This window comes from Protobothrops mucrosquamatus, unplaced genomic scaffold, assembly GCF_001527695.2.
Source record: "Protobothrops mucrosquamatus isolate PMUCROS unplaced genomic scaffold, P.Mucros_1.0 scaffold1407, whole genome shotgun sequence".
In the NCBI taxonomy this organism is placed as follows: domain Eukaryota; kingdom Metazoa; phylum Chordata; class Lepidosauria; order Squamata; family Viperidae; genus Protobothrops; species Protobothrops mucrosquamatus.
In genome coordinates this window covers 461,545-474,680 of record NW_015387592.1, presented here as the reverse complement: position 1 = coordinate 474,680, position 13,136 = coordinate 461,545, and the positions used below count along the sequence as shown (strand labels likewise).

The 13,136-nt window shown below is 33.1% G+C and overlaps 1 protein-coding gene across 4 annotated transcripts in view; it reads right to left on the bottom strand.

Moving 5' to 3' along the window:
• The window catches only part of CSNK1G3 (casein kinase 1 gamma 3), a 43,995-nt gene that overhangs the window by 13,434 nt on the left and 17,425 nt on the right, over positions 1–13,136 (bottom strand). For 2 of the 4 annotated variants that reach the window (XM_015821842.1, XM_015821844.1), the window contains exons 3-8: positions 12,743–12,891; positions 11,073–11,307; positions 9,601–9,686; positions 9,417–9,501; positions 3,682–3,830; positions 2,440–2,535 (exon numbers count right to left, since the gene is read on the bottom strand). In XM_015821842.1, coding sequence (XP_015677328.1) covers positions 2,440–2,535; positions 3,682–3,830; positions 9,417–9,501; positions 9,601–9,686; positions 11,073–11,307; positions 12,743–12,891 — 800 coding nt within the window. The remainder of the gene's footprint in view (positions 1–2,439; positions 2,536–3,681; positions 3,831–9,416; positions 9,502–9,600; positions 9,687–11,072; positions 11,308–12,742; positions 12,892–13,136) is intronic. The other 2 variants (XM_015821843.1, XM_015821845.1) reach the window with 1 other exon arrangement.

Here is a 13,136-nt window from a genome sequence, read left to right as displayed (position 1 = left end):
AAAAAAAAAAGATGCATAACAATGCATCACTTCAACAACACTTCAAACATGGAATTCCATGCAGAATAAAAATATTTGGGGAACTAATTTTGGAAACTATACACTTTTTTTAAGAAAACTAATTTCTAAATTATTCTGAATAATTAGAGGCATGCAAAATGATTCCAATGAGAGCCATTTTGATTATGAAACAGCTGATCAAGCAATATGTTCCTGAAATAAAACACCCATGATCTGAGAGTGTTTTGAGAGTTTGAGAATGAAACAAAACTCAGCTTTTTTTATTGTCATCATTTCAAGTATTGCTTCAAGCAACTTGAGTGTTTCTTGCTTCCTATGATTGGGATTTTATTTTCTAAATTTAATATCAAGTTTAATGTATGCTTAGGTAACAGAGAAATGAACTATTGGAGCAAAGCAGTGGGAAGGTAATTACACACCACATGTTTAAGTCATTACCCATTCCCGATTGAACTTTTCTTGATGGAAGAATAAAAGGAAGAACAGGAGTGCTGTGAGGGACTTGCGATTAGGCTGGAGTCACTGTAGCTGATGCTTGTGTTGCTAAGTTTATATTCTATCTGTGTGCTCTCTAAAGCAAACCCTCTTTGGGGGTTCATTTTTTAAATCTTGTTTTAGAATATTATAGTTATTTTCTGATCTTATCTATTTTGCTTGTTGATGTGGAGTTATCAGAGTGTATTTATAGTGATGAAAAGTTGCTGTCTTGGTGTAGCTTGCTGAAGATTTCTGTATGCAGTCTGGGCATCATCTTGGGCCTACAAATAAGAAATCTCCAGTATGCATTTAGAAATGCAAAGATGATTTTATGTTGATTTCACTTATTGAACCAAACTGAACCTAATAGCTAATTGAAGAACGCACGCACACATGTACGCACACTTTTGGGGAGAAAGCTGTAATAATAGACTGCTATCCTACTTATTCTTGCATCCTCATATGGATGAAAAACAAAGGGGCAAGGAACTTGTTCTGAGTGTCCATTGCTACCAATGGCCACAATACTTGAAATGTTTTTAGTTCTGTTCCATTAAGACATAGAATAGCTGGACACAGCCAACTTAAAATATTCTACAGAATGTTTTAGGTGGGCTGTTCTATTGAAAATACTGTTTTGTTTCCCATTTCATAAACACCTCAAGAATTTTCACTGAGGAGCACAAAATAATAAAACGAGAAGAACTTCAGTATTTCCGTGGCATGCACACTTAACTTATACATATTGAATTATAGTCAAATTTAATGCCTAAATACTAAAACATGATATGTCCATAACCTATCTTACTATATTTTAAAGTTATAACTTATTTTATATTTAAAGATAATGTCGAGATGGCAAAATTAATATACACTTTATTACTAGCAAACCTGTGACCCAATGGGTCACTGTTTCAGAGATATTTCTTTAGTGAGGAACAGAGAAACANGGGGGGGGGGGGGACAGTTGGAGCAGAAGCAACTTCTGACTTCCTGCCAGCTTCCCTATTGAGTTTCCTTGTAGGAAGCTGGTAGGGAGTGCTGGAAATCTTCCTTTCTTCCCTTCCTTTCCTTTCTTCCTGTCCCTTTCTTCCACTCTGTTATTTTATGTCTACCCTTCCTTCCATCCTTGCTTTCTTCCCTCCCTCCCTCCCTCTCTTTCTTTCTTTCCTTCCCCACTTCCATTTCTCAGGTTCCATGCAACAGAGCTGGAAAAACCTGAGTATATAAAAACACAAAAATTAAGATAAAGTACAGTATAGTATGTTATCACTCATTCTTGCTGACAAAAAATATTTTCCATGTGGTTATTTTTCATTCCAAAAATTCTAAGAAAAGCCAAATTAGTTACAGGAATTATAATAATAATGTTAATTTTACATTTAAAGTTCATTGTTTATTTTAGTTTTTAAAATAAAAAAAATAGATTCAGAAGATTCAAAATAAACAACTTCAATGATTATAAAAAGATCAAATGAAAGTGGGACTACTTCTACAGATGAATTTTTCCTTTCTTAGACCAAATAAATTAGTTAACAAGCATCAGTATTATCCCCAAAACGAAGAGAATTCAGCAATAAAAATATGTAAAATATGAGTTTGAAGCTGGCTTCAAATCCTGACCTAAAGAGGATACTGATTATACAGAACTCTAATTAATTCCCATGATAATATGTTTAACCACTGTGAAGACGGAGAAATTCCCTTTGAAGACTGCAATGGGATAATCTCAAATCCACTATTAAACTTTCAAATTCCTTTTAATTATGCCTGTACTAACAATAATAACTTTTAGCATTATATTGTACAATATAGTATTATACAAGATTAAAGTCTAGAGTCAAAACATTGATATTAATAAATGTTTCTTCAAAGAAACAAATGATATATAACTTTAGTCACAAGCTATTACTATTACAATGCAACATGAAACAGGCATACCTGATTTTTGGACTGCTGCATCTTATCTCTGTGTGGATGTGCTTCTCTATTGGAAGTTATCGCAGGATCTGAATGGATGGAACCCACTGGAGTAGGCTGCACAGAATGCATTATAGGTACATGATAAGAAAACTGGGGCAACAAATTTTTTTTTTTGAGAAATAGTGAAAGATTATTTTTAGTTTCCACGATAACTTGACTTGCAAGCCTTTAGTATTGGAACATGTGGACAGAGGGGAATAATTTCATTGGTTTGTTATAAGATTAACTTATAATAAGTTAATGGTAAAATAATCTTAAAATAATTTATTAGTTTCATAGGTGTAATGAAAATTATAATTTAGGAGTGCTCATCAATGTTTTCTCAACAAATTGAAGCAAAGTACTACATGGAATTCAGTAAATCTCTCTATTCTTCAAACCACTTGCATGAGAAAAGGGAGGCAATGATCCTACAAAATTCAGGTGACACAAAACTGTCCTAACAATAATCTAAAAGAAAGAGATAATACTCAAGATTATCTTGCTGAGTTAAAAAAAGAAGCTGAACATAAAAGAATGGAATTTAACTGAGGCAAGTGAAAAGTTCTTCTAAGAAAAAAAGTCAAAGTCACAGATGTTCATTAAAATATACTGTGGCAGTGGTTCTCGACCTGTGGTTTACAGACTCCTGGGGAGTCACAATGTCATCACAGGGGGTCTGGGAAGGCTTGAAGAAATGTTATGATTTAAATCTTGAGTTAAGTCTTGAGATCTGTGTCATGGTCTATGGCCACAAAAGGTATTTAAAGGGGGTCTGTGGTGAAAAAAAGGTGAGAACTACTGTACTATGGGATACTGGAACAGTACTGATTGCAAATTGAATATGGAGTAATAATGTGCCATAGTTTGGTCTCTCTCACCCACACAATATAATTTTTAGCAGAGAGGGGAGGGGGTGGGTTTTGTGTGAATGAATTAACATCTTCTATTTAGCAGGGCCATTCTAATTTGAATTAGTTTTAATAGTGAATTGAATGGTTTTTACAAAATTTTAACTATGGTATGCTTTTTTACAGCCACTTTGCATCAATGCATATAAAGCTAGCATATAATCTTACCATAAAGAATGGAGCAATAAAACATTACCTAAGCAATATAAGACCATACAATGTAAGCTAATTAAAGGCTATTACATTTTTATACTGTCTATTAGAACAGTCATTTTTTTAAGAATATAAAAAAATATTGAACTATACTTACCAGTTGTTTACCAATCCAGTCATATTCATAATCAAACATATAACCCTTGCGATCAAATAAGTCTGTAAAAAGCTTTCTTAAGTAGTCATAATCTGGTTTTTCAAAAAAATCTAGCCTTCTCACATAACGAAGATATGTTGCCATTTCTTCTAGACGAAATAAAGAAGCATTGGTTATATTAATTGCTAGAAAAAATAGTGTTCAATTATTGTAAGCCTCAGCATTTTAGCATAAAAAGAGAAAATATCTTTATAAATTAGCATTCAATAGACATATTTCCAATCTTATCAAGTATATTTATTAAAATTGTATATGTCTTTCTAACACATTTGTGATTAGAAGATCTGAAGAGAGAAGGGAGTATAGAAAAATTGTTAGTCAAAGATTGTTTGACAAAAAGTAACATGTTTTTTCCCCTAATGCCATTAGTATACCAAAATATAGGAATGGAATGATTAAGCAAGCACAATTTACCAATTAAATGTGTCACTCAGATTGTAATGCATCAAATTATTTGCATAGACTTAATAAAATAAAATAAAAGAAAATCATGGAAACTACTTCAATATCTTGCTTAATACAGGAACCCAAATTAAGGCACCTCTGACAAATGGCTGTCCAGCGTCCACCTGAACACATTCAGTAAAGGCCATCATTAATATTATCTAAAAAACCCATACAAGTTATAATAGGTACATCTTTTGACTACGTCATTTTGATATAGTCTTATGTAACCAATACAATGCTAATTATCTTCTTCCTACAGTACAATGTTGCTGAAAATTTTCTACAGCATTTTTCTACAGCATTTTCTACAGCATCTATCTCTGAATAGAACTGAAACATGTGTCTGCACAGGATTGTAACAGAAATTAACAATCTCAAAATCACTGGGGAATGTATATGTAATTTTCAGTGGAGAAACTCTGTAGTAGAAATTTATTTCAGTTTCTGAAAATAAAATTTATGAAGCAGAATGCCAGATCTTCTAAACAAATTCTGTTCGTAATTTGTAGGTATTCACAATATATTTAAATGCCATGCCATGAACATCATGATGCAGGTTACAAAATGAAACCTTTTTTTTTTGGGTAATATTTTTATATGAATTATTTTCTGTGTTCTTACACACAATTTTTGAAGTCCCACCAGTTGTACTGAAAAGCTTGGATCTTAATTGATATGCTTACAAACTGTAAGTGAAGTTAGTTCATCAAAAAAATCTTTTTCATGCCTTTTGGACACCTCAGAAAGTGCTAGAGAAGCAGATATGTGCTGGAAATTTAACATAGGTGATCTGAACCTTCTACTCTTTGGTTGTTTTGTTCTGGTTTAGGTTTTGTATTTTAATCAATATAGTATTCAGAATAGAATTAACATTTAAAATTGCATATATAATGTTGAATGATGTATTGAAAACTTAGAACTTCTTGAGTTATAACAACTTTGGGTATATCAGCATTAGGATGTAGCAAATGAGATACTGGGCAGTTGGAAAAAAAATACCTTAGATATCAAATCTTGAATGGAAGCAAATATTATTTTTCAACCTTTGAAGTGGCTCTTTATAAATGTAATGGAAAGACTGACCAATGTAATTCATGAGAGCAAAATTTGATCTGGCTAAAAGAGAAATGGAACAGTGGTTTGTGCATTCATTGTGGTGTATTTTTTACAGCAATAAAATATATTGAAACATTTTTTCAGTCCTTAAGTGCATCAAGTGCTTATCTTGATGTTTCAAATTAATCTCATTAAATTTCTGAAATATTCCAGCCAAGTAAATAATATATTTTTCATATTTTGGTATTTATTGCAGACATTTTTTCCCATATGATAGAATCGTGAATAATTCCACAAACTGTATCAAACAGTTGTCTTAAAAATCTACCAAATATCCATGTTTAAAAAATGAACAGACTAGTGTTTATTATCTTAACAGAGTTGCTGAAATAATTTATTCCTATGAAATTAAATTTAATCTTATTTATTTCATTTACCACATTTAGTGAGTTGTGTACACTTGGACATAAAATGGTCAGCAAAGTGATGATTCTTGCGAAGTATACAGTGAATACAGAAACATTTGGAGCTGCTTCTTCAAAAATGCCATAAATCTGCAATATTTTCCTTCCGTAGAACTCTATCTATTACACAAGCAATAATGTTTCTTAATGGAATACTGGCATTTTCAAAGTATGCTTTTAATGCAGCAAAATTGATTTGCTATAGCTATAAGACTTTTTGTAGCTGCATATCTTCTTATAGGATAAAGTTATCTTCAAAATATAGTATATAGTCCATTAATAAAGCTTTGCTGTCCACAGCTTTATCCAACTGTAGGGAGAATGTTATTGTTTTCAATATCACTACCCATTTCATCAATGCTCCTTTGTACCACTGTACTATTATTTGGTAAGAGTTTCAGTATTTTGGTTGGTTCCTGATGCATTGCTATAGAAATAACTTCCTGCAATCATGGCATTATCAGTGCTATGTTAGCAATAAACTCTGAAATACCATAAAATGAGTAAGTCTGTTTGGCCTTCTTAGAACATTTTTTTAAAGTATTGTTTAATGTTTAATAAATAACTCATGAAGATTTCTGAACTATTCCAAGTCTTTATTATTTCTGCCTGGATGTTTTTCATGAAGATGATTACAGAATTGAGATAGTTTCACTGATTCATTTGAAAATGTTTGCTGAAATAGTGAACACCTTTGAAGACTCTTTCAACAAGAAGACTTGATGTATATACAAAGTTGTTTGATAGGTAATGAACAGAGTCACTTATATTTGGGAGCATGGTTTCAAAACTAGGAACAAATGGATCACTTCTTATATTCCTCATGGCATGTTAACAAATATACAAGAATTCAAATAATCAATTTAACTCTTCACATAACAAGAGTAGCACATGCTTTTAAATTACTGATACTTCTATTGAGTTATAGATGGAATAACTCAGGATTCCAAGTACAAATAAGACAGCAAAATGTTCTGACAAACATATAAACAAGGAAAACTGAACATATTTTAAAAAAAATTAACCAGATGAGCAAATTCATTACTTTCTTCTTTTTCATTGTGTTCATCAAAAATCAAGAAACACTCATGTGAAGGGTGGAAGATGGGATAAACACCCAGATTAAAGAGCATAATGTTAGAGAAATGGGTTAAAAGCAGTAGAATAGGGCAAAATTCTTCATTCAGGGAACAATAATGAAATGTATATACAATGCATTCAGAAAGTATTCAGACCCCTTTCCCTTTTGTTAATTTTGTTATGCTGCAGCTTGATTCTACAGTTGTTGAAATTCATTTTTTCTCATTAATCTATACTCAGTTCCCCAATACAATACAGTACAGAAATTTAAATGCCTGTAAATTTATTAAAAAGAAAAAACTGAAACATCACAGTGCATAAGTATTCTGACCCTTCACTCAGTACTTTGTTGAAGCACCTCTACAGCAAATACAGCCTCAAGTCTTTTTGGGTATGATGCAACAAGCTTTGCACATCTGGATTGGGGCATTTTCTGCCATTCTTCCTTGCAAATCCTCTCAAGCTCAATCAGGTTGGATGGCGACCATCGGTGGACAGCCATTTTCAGATCCCTCCAGAGATGTTCAATAGGGCTCAGGTCAGGGCTCTGGCTGGGCCACTCTAGGACATTCACAGAGTTGTCCCTAAGCCCTCCTGTGTTGTCTTGGTAGTGTGCTTAGGATTGTTGTCATGTTGGAAAGTGAACCTTTGGCCCAGTCTGAGGTTCTGAGCGCTGTGGAACAGGTTTTCATTGAAGATACCTTTATACTTTGCTCCATTCAGCTTTCCCTCAATCCTGACCAGTCTCCCAGTCCCTGTTGCTGAAAAACATCCCAACAGCATGATGGTCCCACCACCATGCTTCACTGTTGGGATGGTATTGGGCAGATGATGAGCAGTGCCTGGTTTCCTCCAGGCATAACATTTAGAATTAAGGCCAAATAGTTCAATCTTGGTTTCACCAGACCAGAGAATCTTGTTCCTCACAGTCTGAGAGTCCTTCAGGTGCTTTTTTGCAAAATCTAAATGCACTTTCATGTGTTTTGCACGGAGAAGAGGCTTCCATCTATCCTTTCTGCCATAATGTCCAGATCAGTGAAGGGCTGCAATGAAGGTTGTTCTTCTGAAACTCTGTCCCATCTCTACATAGGATCTGTGGAGCACAGTCAGAGTGACTATCGGGGTCTTGATCACCTCTCTTACTAAGGCCTTCTCTCCCGATTGTTTGGTTTGACCAGGTGACCGCTTTTTGGAAGAGTCCTGGTTGTACCAAACCCCTTCCATTTGAGAATTATGGAGGCCACAGTGCTCTTAGAAACCTTCAGTGCAGCAAAAAAATTATTTTGCTTTTCCCAGATCTGTGCCTTGCAATAATCCTGTCTCTGAGCTCTGCAGGCAGTTTCTTTGACCTCATGGCTTTTGCTTTGCTACCATATGCATTGTCAGCCTTTTATAAAGTGATGTGTGCCTTTCCAAATCATGTTTAATCAATTTAATTTACCATAGCTGGACTCCAATCAAGGTGTAGAAACATGTCAGCAATGATCAAGAGAAATGAGAAGCATCAGAGCTAAATTTCATGTGTTGTTGCAAAGAATCTGAATACTAATGCCAAGGTGATATTTCAGTTTTTTCTTTTTAATAAATTTAAAGATATTTCAAAAGTTCTGTTTTCATTTTGTCAGTATGGGGTACTGAGTGTAGATTAATGAGGAAAAATGAATTTCAACAACTGTAGAATCAGGCTGTAGCATAACAAAATTGACAAAATGAAGGGGATCTGAATACTTCTTAATGCACTGTATGTACCATGTTTCCCCCGAAAATGAAACCTATTCCGAAAATAAGATCTAACTTGATTTTTACATGTGCGCTTAATAAAAGCCCTACCCCGAAAATAAGCCCTAGTTTTGGGGCAAGGCACACATGTAAAAATCAAGCTAGGGCTGGGGTGGAAGGATGGAGACAAAAAAAATATAAGACTGGGTCTTATTTTCAGGGAAACATGGTATATAGGCTGGAGGATACTTGCCTTAGTAAAGGCACTTGTAAAAAAAGGTCTTTGAATAATTGCAAACTGAATACTGTATAGGCAGCAATGTGAATTTAAAGTTTAAAGTAAATTTAATGACAGCAACAAAGCAAATCATAGCAGGTAATTATTCCATTTTATTCTACTTTGTTAGGATACCATATGAAATACTATGTCCAGTTCTAGACATTTAATTTTAAGAATAATTCAGGGACAGTGAAAGAGGTTCACAGAATACTAGAAATATTAGAAGAGTCAGCATTCTTCAAAATACCTATTAAGTATATCATACAAAAACTAGGTCAAAACCTGATATCTTTTGTTGCAGACTTAAGACAGGAAATGGCGAATCTAAGTTGCAGGAAGGAAGCTAGATTCTGGCTGAATGTTACATAAAGCTTCCTAACCATATGAGCAACTTCATACTGCAGTTAATTAATCATAGAACTCATGTGCTCCTCATCATTTGCAGTGTTCAAGGGAAGTCTAGACAGATTTAATTTCAATTCCCGAACTGTGCAGGAAGCTATTTGGTGGCCTAAATGGCCTTTCCAACTCTATGACTCTAATTATTGCAGCATTAATTGGCACTATAATATATTGTACAACAAGCAATATAGCCACCTCATAGCCTCATCAATAGCAGAATTCTTTACCTGGAAAGTTTTCACATAGTATTTCAATAGGTGTTGCTCTCTTGGTATCTCCAATTTTCTGATACCGTTCTTTCAATGTATCTGCCTAAGTTGAAAAAACATCAGGTTAAATGCTTTAGAAACATTCTGTAAAACTTTGGTAACATCAGAAGAATCAAGGCAAATAAAAAAAAAATCATACTACCTTTAAGCCTTGCCAGGGAAGGCTGCCTCTTAAAAAATACATGAACATATGACCTAAAGCTTCCAAATCATCTCTTCTACTTTGCTCTGAAAATGTAAATTGAAAATATGAAGGCTAAATTTCTGAATTGATGTATAAAATCAATGGAAAATATGTACAAATATGAAAGTGTATAAAATAATATTAACATTTTCTGAAAATTAGAAATAAACAACAAATTGGGAGTTAAGAGCTCCATCAAGTAAACCTAACAAATCCCATGAAATGCAAAAGCATTAACTGACTACATAGATTCATCACTGAACCAATTAGAATGTTATGATTCTTTCTTTTTTTTCTTCTATAACTTTTGACTACAGATGTCCAGGAGGCAGCGATACAGAAAACATTTTCTCCAACATTTTAACAAGTTTTCACAGCAATTTACAAGCTAAAGTAAGAAGAGAAAATTGTAAGCCTTCTTTAAATCTATATACATCTTCATTATGAAAATATGGAAGAACTGACACCATGAATTTGTCGTTGATTGGTTTCTCCTTGATAACTATTTTCTTTTGTTTTCCAATGTGTTTTATTTTCTGCAATTTGCAACTGATGTTTTATGGATAGTTCTCAACTTATGACTGGTCACTTATAAACTGTTCAAAGTTACAACAGACTCCCCAAAAGATACTTACAACCAGGTTCCATAGTTTCAACGGCCAGACCCCTCTCGTGTGACCATATTTTGGGCGCTTGGCAACCAGCCCACATTCACAGCCATTTGCAGCATCCTACAGTTACATGACCGTGATTTACATTTTTGTCGAAAACCAGCGTTTACTTGTAGTTTTGGGGGAAAATATCCCACAGCAAACAACAGGTTCTCTTTACAACTGTGGCATTCATTTAACAACTGTGAATTCAGTTAATGACCATAATGATTCATGTAACGACTGCTGCAAACAAAATCATACAATCAGGCTGGTTATATGATGAGCCAATTTACAATTGTCACTTACGACCAAAATGGAGGCTCCACTACGTTCGTAAGTCAAGGATTACCTGTGATTGTGTTTGCCACCCAGAGCTGTTATATGTGAGGTGGATGGCTATATAAACTTAATAAATAATGCTGCATTATGGATAAATAACTGTCCTAACTACTGGATCTGTTCACACTAAGAAATACTAGTTTTAAATCCAGTTTTGCAATAGTACAAAAGGATAATTGTGGAGTTGTACAAGTTGTTTAGAGCTAAACTTTCATTAAGAAGAGTATAACTGAACTTGACCATTTATTAAAAACTTTTATTAAAAATTAGAATTTTGCCATGCACTGATAACATTAAAGAATTATATCCATACTCTTACACATGTTTAAATGAAATAGACTGAATTTGTAAGAAAAAAATTACAAATATATAAGCTGCTTACTAAAATATAGTGAACCTGCTGTGTTCATGCTTTTACATACATACATATATACATACCTTTTCCTAAATGTGTATTTATACTCATGTATCTAGCAGTTCCTGTAAGGCTTTTGTGTTCTCGATATGGTATGTGCTTCTTTGTTTCTGGATCTATATATTCTTTTGCCAAACCAAAATCTATAATATGAATAATTTGTTGTGTTTTGTTTCCTGGTCGTCCTATTAAGAAGTTTTCAGGTTTTACATCTCTGTATATTAAATTCTTTGAATGAACATATTCCATTCGGGAAATCTATCAAACAGAATGAAAGAAAGTTTAAAAAAATAAAAATTATCATATCTTTAGTCGTAAAGCAAATGAAGGAGTTACTGTGTTTTCCTAACTTGAAATCAAGATTTTTCATGAATGAAATTAAAAATCAAAACATTCCTAATGTTATTTTGGTTCATAATATAAATATAGCTGGTGATATACTGTATACCTATCCATTAAAGACAGTACTTTTTAAAAATATCCCTTCATTAAATTATACACTAGTTGCCATTATTTGTTGTTAATGATAGTTCATACAACAAAGGCATTTTTAAGCTTTGAAACACTGAAGAAAAAATAGATACAGAAGAAAAAGTCTTTATTCAATCTGCATAGTTCTAATGTCTTGTAAATTAACTGGCTGCTAGATATCCATAGATTTGAGAATATTCTGCTACATTTGTACCATTTATGTGTAAAAAAGGATACTGCCTGCAGAATCACACTATAATTCAAAGTTTTTTTTTTCACTAGCAAATTTCCATTATGGATTGTGCAGTTATTGGCTATATGGATAGACACTAGTGCAACACAGAACCAACAACTATACTACCTTCTAAACACCCATGAAAAGATGCCTTTATCATATATCCTACATCTCAGAAACTACCCAAAAATTACAATAACTTCTATGCATTAAGGTAGCAATAAATAAATGATATCTATTTAAAGCTATTTAAGCAAAATCCAAAGACCAAAAATATTTACAATATATAATGCAAGAACTGTGAAAACCATTACGTGGAGAGAAAATATCCAGGAATGTCAACTGGCAGTTAGAAGTCGTGATTAAAAACTCCTACAGACAAGTTCAACCCACTTTTTGAATAGGGAAACTGTAGACATCTTAAATTAAACCGGTTGAAAAAATGATAGAAAATTCCTAAAGGCATAGCACCCTAATTAATCACCCATTAAAAGATATATTGAAATAATCTCTATGTACAAACCATTTAAGAAAGCAAACAACCAAAAGAAAAAGAAAAAGAGGAACAAATCTTTTTTCATCACACACCTATAAATCAATACCCAGATAAGGAACCAGCACCAGTTAAACAGAAACTACAAAATAAAAGATAATATATCGCTCTCTATTTTTTTTAAATAAAAGCAGCATCAAAGTCAAAGATGTCTCCATAGTTTACAATAATAAATGCCCAAAATCAATCAAGGAAAAATAATGTCCAAATCAAATCAGATTATATAACCTACCATTTATAAACAGTTAGCAAACTTCACTCTCCCTTTCACTGATGACGTTACCTAGACTGGTAATGAAACATTGGCAGGAAGAGAAGCAAGCTCAAAAAACACACCAGGAACCTAATAATGATACATTTTTGTGCATTCTTTATATTTTCATATTATTTAAGTATAAGGTACAGAAGACAATTTATAGAGAAGCTATACTCACCAGTTGTATGGCTATCATAAGTACAGTTTTCAAGGAAAAAGTCCTATCACACAAATCAAATAAATCTTCCAAACTAGGTCCCAGTAGTTCCAGCACCATGGCATTGTATTTGCCACAAGGGCCAAAATAATAAACCTGAGGTATTCCATCTAAAAAGTGAAAAAAATGGTATTCATCACATTTAGTTGCATTTGGTTCCTAAACAGGTTTTTCTTTATTTTAGCTATAGTATTTGCAAAGGAAAATTTATCTTGCTTAGTTGTAATCATTAAATGAAAAACACAACAGACAACATCCCTTCATGGAATTTCACAACAGTTCAGTCTTAGTCTTTTATTTAACAATAACAGTATCAAGTGAAAAGCTTAAATATATGGAAGAACATGATATTCAA